A 16,742-nucleotide genomic window follows, 5' to 3' on the forward strand; every position below is an offset into this window, starting at 1 on the left:
ACCACAATTGAGCCCCAAATTTCTATTGCTAAGCAAGGGAGTTGTTAAGTAAGTTGCGCCCCATTTTATGACCATTTTGCCACAGTTGTTAAGTGATCCACTGCAGTTGTTAAGCGAATAATGAGGTTGTTCTCCCATTGACTTTGCTTGCCAGAAGCCAGCTGGGCAGGTTACAAATGGTGATCACGTGACCCTGGGGATGCTACAGTGGTCATAAGTGCAAAAACTAATCATAAATCACTTTTCCCAGTGCTGTTGTAACTTCCAACAGTCACTAAACAAACGATCATAAGTCAAGGACTACCTGTGATCACACTGCCAGGAAACAGTCCTTCTTTAGAGCAGGGGCCCAGCCCTGCTGATTTCTTTTCTGTGGGGAGAATGGTGGCATAGCCGCTATAATTGCTGATGGATGTGGCCAGACAAGACTTCTTTTTGCAAGGCCGTTCATTCTGAGCAGCAGGGAGTTTTTGCTGGCTTCAGGCCCTTCCCTTTAATGCTCAGCCCCACGTGGTTCTCATCATATTTACCCCTTCCTTGAATTCCGATCTCTGAGCAGCCCTTGTGCTAACCTTTGGCCATTCCAGCTCCATCAGGCTACTCAAGTCCTTCCGTGAGGAGAAAAACAGAGAAGTGAATGGAGACCAGGTCAACACAATGAACAAGTCTCTTAGGCTTTTGTTTTGCTTATCTTTTAATGCAAAGAAAACCCAAACAAAACAAATGGCGCCACCCGACTCCTGTAGGGATTTTTTTTTTCTTTACAAAAAACCTGCTGTTTTAAAACGGTTGAACTGGTTCACTCTTCCAAGTCTTCCAACTCTGAATTTTAACTTCTTAAAATATGGAGAGGGGGACCATAAGCGCTGTGTTATAGCCAGGAAGAAGGCGGGGAAGGAAATCCTTTTTTCACTCCTTTCTCTTCCTTCCCATACGGAAGATACTCAAAACAACCCACACATATCCAGCCTAACAAAAAGGGAGACCAGACAGCCACATTGCTGAAGTGATCTGCCATCCAGACTCCTGTAATCATTTTTTCCAAAAAATTATGAACATCAAACATACACACACAGAGACGCACACACACACCTAAGCCAGCATGGTATGGTTTCCCAGAGTGCTGAGTAAATTGCAGGCATGCCCTGTTGGCTGAGCCCAATTCTCCCGCTATGTATACAGATAACTCATCCCCGAACATCCAGATTGTCCATTCTGTACTTGAGAGAGCAGGTGGCCATTGGGTGCTATGTCTGCCGTATCTGTTCCTAGTTTCTCCCTGTATCTGCCTGCATGTGCATAAAGCGTAAGCAATTCCTAGAAATCTTGTAACAACCAAGGGAAAAGAAAACCTGCTGGAGAAAGTACAAAAAGAAAGAGCCAAGAATTCCAATTTTTGAAGCCACAAATGGGCAAACAGCTTAAGGAAAATGTTTTTTTTTTAAAAAACAAAACAAAAACAATACATTCCAAAGAAGGTTGGTGACCTGATCGATCAAATCAGGTGCTTTGTTTTTCCTCCACTTCCAAAATGCAAAATGCTTGGAAAGTCAGAAACTGACATGAGATTTCCCTTCCTAGGATGTGAAGAATAGCTAAAGATCCAGACGGAAGCTCTTGCTTCAAGGTCACTCTCATCCAGTAGTTATTTCCACTTTGTTTCTGAGACAAATGATCCAAGAAGGGTCACTTCAAATCTGGGTTTACGGACTGCCATCCCTCCTCCCCGAGTGATAACAGCAATGGCTTGTTTCCCCTTTCACTAGGCAGGTAAAATTCCGACTCTCCCTATTCCCACAAACCATCATCCACACTGGAAAGCACAGCCTGCCTGCTCTTTCCCCCCTGGAGAAAATGACTGCTTAAAAATGATCATCAGCATTTGTGTGAACTTACCTGAAAAGGGGGGATCAAACAAATAAAAAGGTAAGAGGTGAACAAACATTTAGCATCGCAGGATGGCTTGCTGACTAGTCCTCCAAGACTACGATCTCTACATTATGGACTTGATGCTGATGTTCATCAACCTCAGCCACCACCTTTTCCTCAGTCCTCAACTCTGTCCCCAAAATCACAGCTTTCCCCGCTGATTCTTCAGGATCAGCTTCTGGATCAGGTGCTGGGTCTATTTCTATGATTGTCTGTCCATCCTCTGAAGTGCCTTCAACAGCCTGGATGCTAGAAGTCAGGCCAGACTCCATGGCCACCAGTTCCACAGGATTCATCATGGTGGCCACATTAGCGAGAGCCCCACTGTCCTGCATCGCTGCCGAGCTCAGCAGGGCTAAGCTTGAGGAGGGGTGAAGTGTCACTGTATCGGATGAGCTGGTTTTGGAGGAAGAAACCACCGTGGCATAGCGGAAAAGCTGGGAACCTGAGGGCAATGTGTGGACAGTCACTGGGCTGGAGCCCTGGCTGATCGTGGCCATTGGAATGTTGCTAACAGAAAACTGCTGCCCCATGGGTGCGATGGTGATGGGTGAGATGACGGTGAATTGAGGTTGCTGGATGGGAGCCGAGGGGCTTAGAACTGTGGCTGAAGCTGGACGTTTCAACCGGGGCCTTTTGGGAGGCTTTGGAGCATTGACTGGCATCAGGACCACATTCTGAATGGATGGGTTCCTTGCAAGCTTCTTCTGCTCTTCTAGTTGGCGATCTAGTGCTGCAGGAAGTATTAATGGCATAGTCTAGTCAAGGAAACGCTTTGGAAATTATCAGACAAGCAGCACAAAAGACAAATGGAGATAGGAAAACAATTTCTAGGCATAACATTCGGTCATTTCTCCTGTGCCAAAAGAACAGAACAATGGACAGGAATGTCTGCCTCATGAGGATAACACCAATTACTTTGTGAACAAAAAAAAACTGGGATGGAGAGGAGAAACTACTTCTCCAAGTACTGCTTAACCCCATCTCAGAGCTGCAGACTACAGTAGCTTTAAAATTAAAACAACATCATGTACAGGTTTTCAAACCTCCAACGTATACTAAAACTACCAAAAATATTACAGCAAAAATACTGGCCAGAATATAGCTAGTGCCTCTTTGGAAAAGATAAACGTGTATTGTCCCAAAGCTGCTTTTCCAAAAGGCAAGTAGACTTTCTTGGCTTTTTCCTTGAAAACGTTTTGCTTCTTATCCAGGAAGCTTCTTCAGAACTGATGAGTTCTTCTTGAAGCAAAACATTTTCAAGGGGAAAAAAAGTACATCTACCTTTTGGAAAAGCAGCTTTAGGACCACCATCACCCGGATGATTGAGAATCTCCATAGACATACTGTAAATGTACATTCAATGTCATATTTTTGGTAATTGTAAGGAATTTGCTGTATTTAACATAAGGAAAATGGGGGAGGAGGAGGAGAATGTACAATGTATAGTTTAGCCTCCACATCAAAAAGGCAAATTTGAGAGAATATGAGTGTACTACTGCAACCAAGCAATCAAGGAATATTTCTTGCACAATTAATTGATGAGCTAAGAGAGTTCAAATTTCAAAATTACCTGCAAGAGTGTTAAGAAATTGCTCCTCTCCCTGATCTGTTTGACTCTTCCTGTTATCCAGCACTCTTTTCACTGTGTCCATCAGACCAAAAGTATGAGCGACGTTATTTAAAACAGCAGCATCTACAGGAAGACATTCACAGATATTGACTAATATTCTAAATGGGATCCAGCTCCCAGGTAGAAAAAGCTGAGCTATTCCTTGTTTGCCCATGCAGGATTACTTAACACTTTGGTAGCACTTCCTGTCTTGATTATGCAAGATGCACCTACAACAGCCATAGACACTGACACGAAGGAGAGAGTATTTAATAATTGAAAAAGATAAATACTTATAATAATACTATCTTCCTGAATTTTTAGCAACCTACTTGCTCAAGAATTCCAAAGCAGGAGCTGTTCATGCCCTTCTACCCAATTTAGTCTGCAAATAACAGTGCAGGTGAGACTACATCAGAAATTTTACAGTCAACAAGTGCCAAATGTAATATTATGTAAATTGCAATGAGACATTTTGCAGAAAATAACACATATACAACGTCCTGAAGTGTTTTTTTTTCCCCTTTAGCCTAGGGACAGACCCTCCTGGCATCACTATTGATATATTTTCAGCATAAGGCAGACCCTCTTCCCCCTCCTCCTATTATTATTTCTATTATTATTGTTGTTATTGATCATTGCACAGTCAGCCAGATATTCAAACTGAATTTAGCATTTTTGTCTACCAATCAAGTCTTTATCAAGGAGTTGGGAAAGACAGATCTCTATGTTTGATCTTGTTACAGATATCGTCGCAGGATGGAAGCTGTTCCCAGTAAAGCTTTTGCATTATTGTTGTTGTTATTATTATTAATCATTGCACAATCAGATGTTCAGACCCGGTTTGGCATTTTTCTGTTGTTATTATTATTATTATCATCAACATTGTCACCTGGCCATTCTAGTATGCTTTAGGAGGGTTTCTTGGTGCTCTCTGAGCTTGCTTGTTTTCTTGCAGACATTTCATTACCCAAACTACCCTAGCACTGATAATATTACCTAGTTTGGGTAATGAAACGTCTGCAGGAAAACAAGCAAGCTCAGAGAGCACCAAGAAACCCTCATGTCAACCCGGAGCTACAAATATTTTCCTTTATTAGTATGCTTTATAGAAGATTCTTTTTCCAATACTTCTAGCTTCTTCACTCCTGAAGCAACAGGCCTTTCCTCAGGGTGACTGGAAACGATGGGAGCTACATTTAGACAATGAATTGCATTCTGGAAAAAGATGATTTACATGACTTTGATGGATTTTAGTGGGTTTTGGCATTTTCCTACTTTTGACTTTTTTTAGGATTGCACTGCATTTCAAAATAGTTACTCATAAGAAAATTATCATTGGAAAGTAGTTAATAAAATGGCAAAACAAGCACTATCGACTCATATAATTCACAAAGCATAAATACAAGTACTCCTCGACGTACGACCACAATTGAGCCTAAAATTTCTGTGGCTGTTAACAGCTGTTAAGTGAATTTTGCCCCATTTTACAATCATTCTAGCCACAGTTGTTAAGTGATTCACTGCAATTGTTAAGTTAGTAACTCGGTTGTTACGTAAATGTGGCATCCCCATTGACGTTGCTTGTCAGGAGGTTGCAAAAGGGGGATCACGTGACCCCTGGACACAGTGAACATCATAAATATGATCCAGTTGCAAGCATCCAAATTCTGATCACGTGACCATGGGGATGCTGCAATGATCGTAAGTGTGAAAAACAGTCATAAGTCACTTTTTCCAGTGATGTTGTAACTTCGAACAGTCACTAAATGAACTGTTGTAAGTCGAGGAACACCTGTAAGGCAGGAAGTCTGCCCTAGTGGTTATCATTTCATATCAACATGGAGACTGCTGACCTCTTACCCACCGGTAATCTGGAAAGGGGACTGGGCAAGCCTTTGCTGGACCCCTCTTAGCACCTCCTCTATCTCTTTCTGAATATTACACACCACTTCTTCCATTAAGCCCACATCCGCAATGCCTTTCCAAAATATCAGCATGTCCTCTGCCACGGAAAGATAAACATTTTTAAAGAAAGAACTGGCAATTATACAACAAAATGTCTACTACTGGGATCAGCAAACTACTATACATTATCAAGCACCTTAAGGAATTGATTGCTAACTTGTCAACCCAAACTACACTCTTACCTGGAAGTATCACTGAATTAAAAGACACCAATTCCAGACACACGTAGACCAATGTTTTTCAACCTTGGCTAATTGAAGCTGTGTGTACTTCAGCCCCCAGAATTCACCAGCCAGAATTCTGAGAGGTGAAGTCAAATCTTCACGTAGTCATTGTTGAGAACACTGATGTAGACAGTTCATTGGCCGTTTACAAATTATGCTTGTAGCCCATGTATGTTCACAAACAATTGCAACAGGCTGAAAATAGTTTTCAGGGCATGTTAAATAAAACACTAGAAGCCTTTGGTCTTTTGGTGCAAACTGTCAGAGGATCGTTCAAGGAAGGTGCATGTCACTGCTCATGAGTCAAGTTTAGGAGCAGCTTTCCCCAAACGGACCCTACAGAAAGATTGAGGATGCAATGCCGAGCGATCCCAACCATCACTGACAAACGTTTGCTTCTCTTACTCTACTTCCTCTCCTTTCCAAAGTGTGTAGAGGAAACGAAAAAAGTGTGCAAGCTGCACAGAAAAACAGGAAGGACCAACCTGAAATCTCCTCTGGGTCTTTCTTGATTCCCTCATCGGTTGCCATAGTGACCGCTGCTGTCATAGCAGAATTCCATTCAATCCCTTCTTCTACACTTTCCTCAGATACTGCAATTTGTGTGATGCTTCCTGCACAAGAGAAGACCAGTCTGATACTCTGCTGCCACAGTAAGTCCTCACCCACCCACACACCTAGGTGATACATCAGGATAAGTTCTGTTAAGCCAACTATTCATCTGTAAATCTATGACTTGATATGACATGATGACAGGGTTCACACCCTCTGTTAAGCCATACACCATAATTTCCAAATTACAATGGCTGGGACCTACAAAATACAGCTCAAAGCAAACAAAGCACATTAGGTCTTAGCACTGTGTGTGAATTCAGTCATTCCACCCCAGTCTTGTCCATTTGACTCTTATCTGGAGATGGCAGTTCCTCAGATTCTCGGCCAGTAGGATCTCAGTGCTGGCTGGACAGTTTGAGAATTGCTCTCTGAAGATGCCACATCGGGCAGGTTATGCTTTGGGCTGATCAATGTATCCTGAGGACTGGCACAATGAAGCCATTGCTTTTGAAATGTTATGTAAACTCTGTAGATGCTGCAATGAATGAAGAAATGTTTGGGTGTAACTACCACATTGTGTATGTTACATTAGTTTCTATTTCAGTTTGATGCTGGCTGTGGAATTCTGAGAGTTTCAAGTCCACCCCAGGTTTAAAGTGGGGTGGCCGAGGTTGAAAGTCCTACCTTTATACAAATTTTTAATGTTCAAAGCCACATCTGAATTGTGTGAAATGTGTGAAATGCTTCGCCTTATACATTAAATTTGTTATGCTCTAATTAACTGAAGTAGCTGAACTGAAAAAAAAACCTTTCTCAGAAAAAGAAACAAAATGTGGAGTGGGAAGTAAGATAATATGTCCTCCAACAGTGGGCATGATGCTCTTCTGTCTCAAAGCCCTTTGGATATAGCCCAGTGTGCTCAAGATTAAACCACATGATAAACATTTCACACAGTTCAGGCATGTTGTCAGCCCTTTAAGATAGACAAAGGCAAGAAACAGAAGTTCCTAGAAATGTTGGAAAGTACCTAAATGCAGTTAGGATATTTAACAGAATTTGAAAACCTGTCCAAGCCCCACTCTATTTCAACTTACACTTAATCTAATCAAGGCAGAATTCTAATATGTGAGAGGAGGGAGGGAGGGAGGGAGGGAGGGGGTGGATGAATGACAAGATAAGGGTGAGTCTTAATGACCAAGGAATATACTAATCAGCAGGAATTTACTTTTTTACTTTTTTCCTACCATCAGAAGTGGGCGTCTGTACCAGGCTTGGTTGCCCTGGTACTGGGGCCCTGGCACTGCTGAAGAGGAGGTCAAACTTCGTGCTTCGGCAAGTGTTGGTGCACACTTTGTCATGCTGATAGAAGTCAATTTGCCCCGAGTCCATCATCTTTCTGCACAATGAACGGAAAACAAAACAGTCATCTCAGGGGTGAAAATCTGTTCAAAGAACTGTCTAAGAGAAAAATGTGAAAAGATGAAGCTTTTGACTGTCACGCATCAAATAATGCTCAGTCCCCTTTAGCTTATGCATAACTGCAGTCATATAATTCAACAGAAAGGTTAATATGAGGTGTATGGTTCTGTGTCGTAAGAAATTTCTCTTTCCATCCAAATTTATTCAGCAATGTGGAAAGGAATAACAACTATAATTTACTGGACCCTCCATAGTGGCCCTCATTATTCATTGGAGGCTGTTCCAGCCCAAAGACTGTGGGATAATAAAATCAAGGATAATGAGAGCCTTACAAGAATACTTTATAATTGGGCAAAACACCTCCATCGTTTTGTGCGTATTACACACCCAGAAAAATTCTCCAAAAGTTCTCTCCCAAATAGAGCCATATGCATCATTAATGATGATCTCTAATTTGTATTACCAGCTTTAGGCACTTGAAACTGCAGTTAAGGAAACCATGAATAACACCATCCCCTTATAAAAAGTAGTCCTTGACTTATGACCAGTTGCTTATTAACCATTCAAAGTTCTGACAGACCCCAAGAAAGATACTTGCAACCCACATTTGAAATTCTAAAGAATGCCCCTTCTGTGGTCATGCAATTGTATTTTGGGTGCTCAGCAACTGGCCACATTAACCGCTAATTGCAATGTCCCGCAGTCACATGACTGCGATTTATAACATTTTTTGCCAGAAACTGGCATTTACTTCTGGTTTCCAGCAAAAGCCCTTCATGGCATGGGTCCGGATTACCTACGGCAACACCTGCGGCCAGCGTCAACTTCCCTCCGTCCAGTGCGCTCCCACAGAGAGGGCCTCCTCAGGGTGCCACCGATCAAAGAATGCCGATTGGTGACCCCCAGGGGGAGAGCGTTCTCTGTGGGCGTGCCAGACCTGTGGAACCGCTTACCGGTTGAGCTCCGGATGGCCCCCGACCTTCGCTCCTTCCAGCGCGATCTCAAAACATTTTTCTTTGAACAAGCTGGCCTGGTCTGACGGGATGGGGTTGGGTTTTTATAACTAGTTTTAACTTTAATATGTATTGATTTTATGGGCATAATGTTTAATGGCTTTTTAATTTTTGTATTCGATTTTTATTGTGTATTGCCCTGTTCACCGCCCTGAGTCCTTTGGGAGAAGGGCGGGATACAAATCAAATTATTAAATTAAATTATTAAATTAAATTTAAAAAATGCCCATTGTGTACAACCAGTCACTTCATGACTATGGTGTTCATTTAGCAATCATGGTGATTCATTTAATGACCACCGCAAAAAATGTTGTAAAATCAAGTTGTTCACGTGATGACCCACTAAACAAACAGTACGATTTACAACTTATTTCTGGGCTCAGTTACGATTGTAATACCTGTAAGATCAAAGTCTTATTCCAGAACCCCCCATCTAACATTCTATATAAAATGGTCCTTGAAATCAATGGGGGCTTTTATTAGGAAAGTTCCATATTTTAAAATACATAGGTTTGAACTCTCAGAACCATTTTTGTTTGGCAGGAAATGACCGGCACCATAGTTTTAAGGAGAGAGGAAGACTTCTACCCAGGCGTCTCCACCAGAGTTTTGGTACAGCTAGTCCTTGACTTACAGCCATTCATTTAATGACTGTTCAAAGTTACAACAGCACTGGAAAAAGTGCTGTTTTTATGCCCGTTTTCACACTTATAACATTGCAGCATCCCCATGGTCACATGATCAAAATTCTGAGGCTTGCCAACTGGTTCATATTTGTGATGGTTGCAGTGTCCCAGGGTCATGTGATCACCTTTTGTGACCTTCTGACAACAAAGCCAATGGGGACGCCAGATTCACTTAGCAACTGTGTTACTAACCTAATTCACTGAACAATTGTGACAAGAAAGGTCGTAAAATGGGGCAAAACTCAATTGTCTCGCTTAGCAACAGAAATTTTGGGCTTAATTGTGGTCATAGGTTGAGGGCTACCTATACATGACAAGACGGTTACCTCAACATGATTCCTCCTAGGCGGATGGCTCGCTTCCAGTCCTTCAGGGTGGACTTGCCAGCCAGGTGAACAAAGTGCTTGGGGCTGATAAGCTGGTCATTGAACTATCAAAAGAGGAAGGAACCATTTATTTTCTCATGGTAAGGATATAATCCAACCATTCAGTCTTCAAGGCAACACCCATTATTCATGGATACATGTGATCAAGACACACTAGGACTTTGTTAATACAACCTGGGCTTTGTGATTTCAGGCTGACACTGGGCAATTTGCAGACCTGTTTGAGGATAAAAGTGAGTGGATAAGTGGTAGAATTTTGGCCATCTAATTATATATTGTAGAATGGGATTCTCAAACATATATTATGGCAGATATAACTCCATGTTCTTCCTACAGTGGTATCCAAGTCTTTGTGGCAGGGGGAGGTGTCTCCTCCTTGCAAGAATGAAATAAAGGCATTACCTTCAACACTGCCACCTAAATAGTTTATTACTAAGAGTTTTATGTGTACCAAATACTCCTGTGCATATCCAGTGGAAAGCGGGACATTTTTCAAAGGAAAAGAATACTCCTGTCATAAACCCAGGAACACAGAACAAAAAGAAAGAAAGTGAGCTGGCAAATTCACTTTCACCATGGTATTTACCTTAACACATTTGACATTGATTCCTGGACACACAAACTTTTTCCAGAGCAACATGGCCTTGCTATCTCCACAGGTAATGGGATAGGCAATCTCAATTTCCTCATTGCTTTCAAGGGCACTGGCATCTGCAGATGGAAATGGAGACGTTTGGGAGAAATATAGAGATCTCCATGCTGATTCATCTAACCCAGGTTTGTTCAGCCTTGGCATCTTTAAGACTTGTGGACTTCAACTCCCAGAATTCTCCAGCCCACCCAGTTCTGGGTTGAAGTCCACAGTTCTTAAAAGTTGACAAAACTGGACACCTCTGATCTAACATTTTCTCATCCTGTATCTTTTAACCTGGAGATCCTAAGTGAACTAGGGATACTCTTGTATGAAAAATCACATGGCAAGCCATTATTTCTTTCTTTAAAAATACTCCCTTTTTATGACCCTTTGATCCCTTAATTCGGGGTAGAATCAAGGCAACTGGATGGAGCTGAGCATTTACTAGCCGGATAGCCTTCCTGACACCACGTAGAATTTGTAGCACATATTTTTTTCTTTGCACCTTAGGAAAGAAACATCTGCCGCTACCTAGGATTGAACTCTCAACCTGAGTGAGAGGCAAGCATCTTCACCACTAGGCCACCACACCACTCAACTTCTTTCTTAGAGACACTGATAAAACTATGTAATTTGTTTCACATTTACAACCTACAATGGAACCATAAATATTGTACTATATATGTATTTAGACAAGCATCGGAGTAGAGTTTCGTAATAGCCAGAAGAGTTCCAAGTATAAAAGGAATATGATTCATTGTTGTCCTTGTTGCTATTAACAAGGCAGGGTTTCTTATGGACTGAGTTCAATCTTACTGTACTAATACATGGTCTGATTTGTTGAACTCAGCCATAAAACATGATATACAAATCACAACCCAGCCAGGAATCATGGTACATAAATTTCAGTGGCTAGACTCACACTGTACACCAAGCCAAAATTAAACTACAATATAAGTGCAAAGTACCTAGAAAATCATGTTTGAATTGCGTGTTTCGGAAAATGTAGATCTTTGGGATACTAGCCCCACAATCTCACACTCTTGAATATCCAATATAATATGCAAATTTATACAACACTTTCACAGGAAGAGATGGTGAAAGAAAGCTCCCTCTTAGTTCAAGAATCCTTTTTTTCCATGGATTCTGGTTTTTTTCAGTGCTACAGGCTTTATTCCACCTTGTGAAAATATGTACAAAGGTTGGTATTTCCCTTAATTATATGAAGTGGGGGAAAAGCTACCATCCGTGCCAGTAACTATTGCAGAAACTGTTATGCTCCAGGATCAGCCCATTTCCGCCTTTGCTGAGCCAAGTTTTGCTTTGGAAGAAAGACAGTGGACATAGTATTTCTTTTTCAGTGTTGTCCTCTCAATATTAACCCAGGGATGTACAATGGACTGAGAGGCAGTGACTGCATTAAAGCCATTCGGTGCATCCAAGTTCATCATGTCTTCCTGGTCCTGCTTCAGCACACTAACCACTGCACACACAGCCTGCAGGCTTTACCCAAAGCACCCCTATTACACTGCAGTACAATTGAGCTAACATAAAACTGGTGCATCATTATCACTGAGAACTCACCGATGCCATCTTCAAGTTTGTGTATGGTATGTGTTTCTACAGCCATCACAGCCGCATTCGTTTCAGAGGTCTCTTGATAAATCCTGCTGTAAGTGTGACAATAAGTACACAAATGATACAATTATTTGAAAAAGGGCGACATGAAAGAACACCTCCCCTCCACATCAACCTGTGTACCCCTAGCATCAGAAGAGATCATATTTATGGAATTTTCCGTAAATTGTTCCATATTAATGGGAATTTGGCACTGTTCAACAGCAACCCAAAATCTTAATTTTAATAGTTCAGCTTTTGGTTATTGCTCTTCCCATCGGTTTATATGGCAATAACCTGTTGTTAGACCTATCAATGTTAGTTTGATATATTTAACATTAATATTATGCAAGTTTCCCTCCATAATATTTTATTTTGGATTACATAAACATTTGTATAAAAAGTAATATTCATAGCAGTATTTTTTTCACCAATTTCATAAGGGATACCGTACTTTTTATCTCAAAGGAAAGTTAATGTCATGATAATCAAGTTCTGTTGCTGTAGCTGAAAGGACTCAAGTCTACATACAAGAAAGGAAATTGTTATTAAACAGTAGAACCTGTTTTGATGCAACTTGCTTCACAGTGGAATGAACTGACTGGGGGGGGGCTGAACTCTTCTTTATTAGGAATGCTGTACCAGTTGCAGGTTGATCAAATTGTCCTTAACTTTGATTCTGTCCTCTATCCAACCATAAAATGAACGATGGAGTTCCTTCATATTTTTAGCGTATCTAGAATTTCCCAGTACCTCAAACTCTTGTTAAAATTCCATCTTCTGCACAATTGGTAAATCACAAGAGTTTCGTCTGCTTTCATGCCTGCAGTCTCAATACTCCTTGCAACAGTCCTCTAAACCCTCAATTTGGGCAAAATTACTTAGGAATATTTTGTATTGCTCTTGGCATGTCACTCACCCTTGTTGCACTGGCTGTAGTTGTAATATAACCTGGGTTTTTGTATCTTCTGGGTTTCCCCCCTCTGTTCCTTCAGTTGGCACAACAACCACATCTCCTACAGGAATGCTTACTTCAGCATTTGCCATTTGTTCACATGAAGTCTGAGCCACCGGGTGACAAGTATGCTGTAGCGGACAATAAACAACCGAGGCAACCTTGATTTGGGAGTTGAGAACTGTAATCTCTAATTGCACACAATTATCATATTCTATAATAGTAGGTCAAAAGGGACCACATACGTGATAAAAATATCCCCAACACCTCTGGGGCTTCTCTTAATAGTCTTAACCTCTTCTCACAACCTACAATTGCTCTCAGAATAATTGACCAACCTATCTACCACTATTGCCTTGGGAACTCAAAAGTGGCTTGGTCTTGTTAGCTTTTTTGCACGGTTTAAGAGGTTATTGTGACAGCAATTAAAAGATGCACAGGCATTCCCTTTTTTTCTCTATTCTGGGCTATACCTGCTACAGCAGAAGCATGAGCCATCTGAAAACAAGAGGGGGTATTTTTACATAACTATTATTTAATAATGAACTTGAATTCATTAGAAAGTGAAAGCTGCAGTCCCATATACAATTGGCTTAGCCGACTACCTACGGTAGTACCTAGCTGATTTGCTTTTTCTTTTTTAAACCAAGCAATTAGGCTGAAGCACTGAACAGTGTCACTCAACATGCAGAGAAAGCTGGAAAGCCTCTCTGCAATGATTGATGTATCTATAGAGGGCTTGAAAAATATGTAATGGTGACTTGGATCTTGGTGGGAGGCATTTGCTGCTTTTAAGTGATTCAAGAATGTGGGCGTTGCTTTTGCTTTCTCTTTGTTCCTTTGCCAGCAGAACAATACCAGAACCAAACCCCCTCTCCAAAAGGACCCCCAAATGCAATTTTGGCTATTGGTTGCTCCCAGATCAGGAGATGAGCTGTGGAAGCAAGGATTTATGGAATTTCCACTAAGACTAGTCATACACATGATTCTTTGGAAATAAGAACTTTAACACAAAACCCTATTTCATATGTGAAATTGTATGGTTTCCTTGTTTTCAGATTCAAAATCACAGGCCATTGTTACTGCAGGATCAGATGATCAGTCCAACAAATTCAACTTCACACTACCAACCAGCCCCTCCTGCTGGCTGTAGAAAACTCATTAGCAGTAGACAAATGTTAATGCCAGTTCCTCCTCTCATTTTGCATCAGAGGATACCCAGAGAAATACTGTGGTAGTATTGAATCTGAAGGTTAGATATAACTGACTTTTCTGTCTAATAATCTTTCTAGAACTGTTCTAAACCCCTCTTATTTGTCATTGTATTACACAATAACAATGAATTTTAAAAATTATTCAGTATGTAAAAATGTATTTTATTGTGTCGCTTAAAGGCAAGATTGAAATGATTAATGATTAATCTCTGACCCATGTTGGAAAATAGTTCTTTAAAGACATGTCTGAATTCAGGATAAATTGAATGAGACTGCTCATCAGTTCAATGGTTATCAGCTAGAGCTATTTTATAGAGTATTTGCCTCAAATAAATTCCCCTGGATGTTAATGGATTTACTTCTACAAAAGCAGAAACAGTATCATAGCTTTCCTAATTTACTTTTAGGTAAGTCCAAATGAATTCAGTACTGTTTATGCTTAGTCAAATCACAGCCATTATTTTAGATTAATGGAAGTAATGCCATAAATATCGGCAGGCAATAATAGAAGGCTCAGAATGCCTTAGCTGCTTATTGTTATGGGAAAACAAAAGGTGAGGCAAGCAAGAACATTATTTGCATCTTTATTTTTTTTTAAAAAAATAAGGTTTAGCAGTTTTCTTCATACGAAACAGAGTTGTCCAATCAACAATGGTATCCTTCCAATAATGGTGCCAGGTCATCAATTTTGTCCTTATTTTAAAAAGCCAAAAAAAAAACCCACCCCTTAACACTGAATAGTGTTATCATGGTGATAGAAGAAGGACATTTAAGGACCATTTCAGCTGTGATTTTTTTTTAATTTGGAAAAGCATTGTTTTCTAGAAATGCAACCCCAAAGCCAGCATTGTGCCACATTAGCATTGCCATTAAAAAGAGGGGTATGGAATACAATTGCTTTTTATTGCAATTTATTTGTTTTTATTCTACAGAAATCAAGGCAGCCTTGTCATAATTTCTCATTTATAAAGAATGCCAATTCTTGGTAAGCCACACTTTGATCTCGGCTACTCCAACAGGTTGTTTAAATTCATTTATCCTACATCCCACTGCAACCACCAGTCTGTTATCTAACATAGCGTAATGGATATTCTGTACCATAAATCAGATTTTCACCGAGCCTGGCTCCTGCTCTAATAATGTATTAAATTGGAATGCAGCCCAGAGACACCAGGCTGTTAAACATACAGCAATCCTAGTTTCCTTCAGTTTTAATTTCTGTTATGGATCCTACTTAAAACCGGTGGCGGGCTTCTCTTTTGAGTTTTGACTCCGTTTATTGAGTTTTGACTCAGTTTAAAGAGTTTGATTAACCCCGGACGATTTCGTCATTAAACGGGGGACGAGCTTTTAGCTCGGCCAGGGAAGGAACTCCTCAATCCGGCCGCCTCAGGAAGGAAGTCGGGGCTTCGAACCAAGTGGCCTCTCTGCTCGGGAAACCGCGACTTGCAAGCCGTCGGCGGTTCTTCCCTCAGAAGCGCGAGCATCAAAGGCGGCGAAACTCGCTCCACTCGCTCCCCGCCCCGCCCGGCGGTTCCAGGGGAGAGCCGGCGGGGCAGAGCAAAGCGGCCCGCGCGCCTCTTTTCTTTTGTTTGCGCCCGGCCCGACCTCACGCCCGAAGACTCCAGCTGCCATCATCCCCAGCTCGCCAGGCCACTGGGGATGATGAGAGGTGGAGGTGGCGGCGGCGGCACGAGGCTGAGGGGAAACAAGCCCGCGCGGTCCGGCCGGGAAGGGCTCTCCTGACTGGGCGCTCAGGGCGAGTTCGACCGCGCCCGCGCGTCTGAGGGAAAAGCCCGCCTCCCCCCGCCGGCCCCGCCCCCTCGCCTGCCCCGCGAGCCCCTCAGCCCTCCGTGGCCCCGCCCCTCTTCCCTTGCTTCAGGCCAGGCGCAGCAGCAGCCGCCTCCTCCTCCTCCTTTCCCCACCCTCCACTATTCTCCCCCCCCCGCAGCGGCGCTGCGACGTCCGCTCTCCCGGCGGCGGCACGTACGGCGGGGTAGCGGCCGTGCGCTCTCCCAACGCAACCCCCTCCCTCGTCGCCACGCACTCTGCGTCCCGGCTCCCGTAGCGCAGCGGCAGCAAGAACGTCGCCTTGCGTTCCCTCCCCCCCCCCGTTACCGTCTCCGAGCGGCCGAGTCCGGGGCTGGGGGGGGTGGGAGGAGGGAGGGAGCATGCGCAGGAGCTGCAGCGGCTCGCCTGCCAGGACTTCCGGCCGCCTCCTCTCTCTTAAAGGGACCGCGAGAGCCAAAGCAGTTTTGGCGCTCCTGCGGCTGTGCGCGATGGGATGTCTTTGGGGGCGGGGAAAAGGGTTGCCTTTGAAGCCTTTGGGCACGCCGGTCTCCGCTGAGCGAGGATCGGCTCTTCTCAGCCGTTCTGCCGACTGCCAGAGTGGCTGCTGCTGTGTTGATAACATCTGCAAGTTTTGCAGCTATGGTATATAGTTAACTTAGTCAAAATAGGTAATGGGACTGTGAGGCAACATTCTCCGGAATGCTCTCATTTATTATTATTTATTTTATTAATCCCATTT

The 16,742-nt window shown here is 42.4% G+C and overlaps 1 protein-coding gene across 3 annotated transcripts; it reads right to left on the reverse strand.

Annotated features, from left to right (window-relative positions):
* Positions 1-676: 676 nt before the first annotated feature.
* On the reverse strand, positions 677-16,372 carry GMEB1 (glucocorticoid modulatory element binding protein 1). 3 transcript variants are annotated; one of them, XM_083369638.1, is made up of 10 exons: positions 16,331-16,372; positions 12,963-13,129; positions 12,011-12,096; positions 10,379-10,503; positions 9,733-9,836; positions 7,533-7,684; positions 6,219-6,347; positions 5,409-5,546; positions 3,503-3,625; positions 677-2,662 (listed from the first exon to the last, which is right to left on the reverse strand). In XM_083369638.1, exons 2-10 carry the CDS (start codon positions 13,088-13,090, stop codon positions 1,971-1,973), a joined length of 1,677 nt encoding a protein of 558 aa, XP_083225764.1. In that variant the 5' UTR covers positions 13,091-13,129; positions 16,331-16,372; the 3' UTR covers positions 677-1,970. The 3 variants fall into 3 exon arrangements, with proteins under 3 accessions (XP_083225764.1, XP_083225765.1, XP_083225763.1); XM_083369639.1 differs by having other exon boundaries at positions 12,011-12,093; positions 16,260-16,350; XM_083369637.1 differs by having other exon boundaries at positions 16,260-16,350.
* Positions 16,373-16,742: the final 370 nt, after the last annotated feature.

Source organism: Vipera ursinii, assembly GCF_947247035.1.
Source record: "Vipera ursinii genome assembly, chromosome: 9".
NCBI classification, from domain to species: domain Eukaryota; kingdom Metazoa; phylum Chordata; class Lepidosauria; order Squamata; family Viperidae; genus Vipera; species Vipera ursinii.

What these genes read in the sequence shown, in the direction of transcription:
- GMEB1 (XM_083369638.1), bottom strand. Translation starts at nt 13,090, where the DNA reads ATGGCAAATGCTGAAGTAAGCATTCCTGTAGGAGATGTGGTTGTTGTG. An exon ending in CAAACTTGAAGATGGCATCG is followed by an intron (nt 10,504 to 12,010) that starts GTGAGTTCTCAG and finishes TTCCATCTGCAG; the next exon opens with ATGCCAGTGCCCTTGAAAGC. An exon ending in ATTTCTTAACACTCTTGCAG is followed by an intron (nt 2,663 to 3,502) that starts GTAATTTTGAAA and finishes TACTTCCTGCAG; the next exon opens with CACTAGATCGCCAACTAGAA.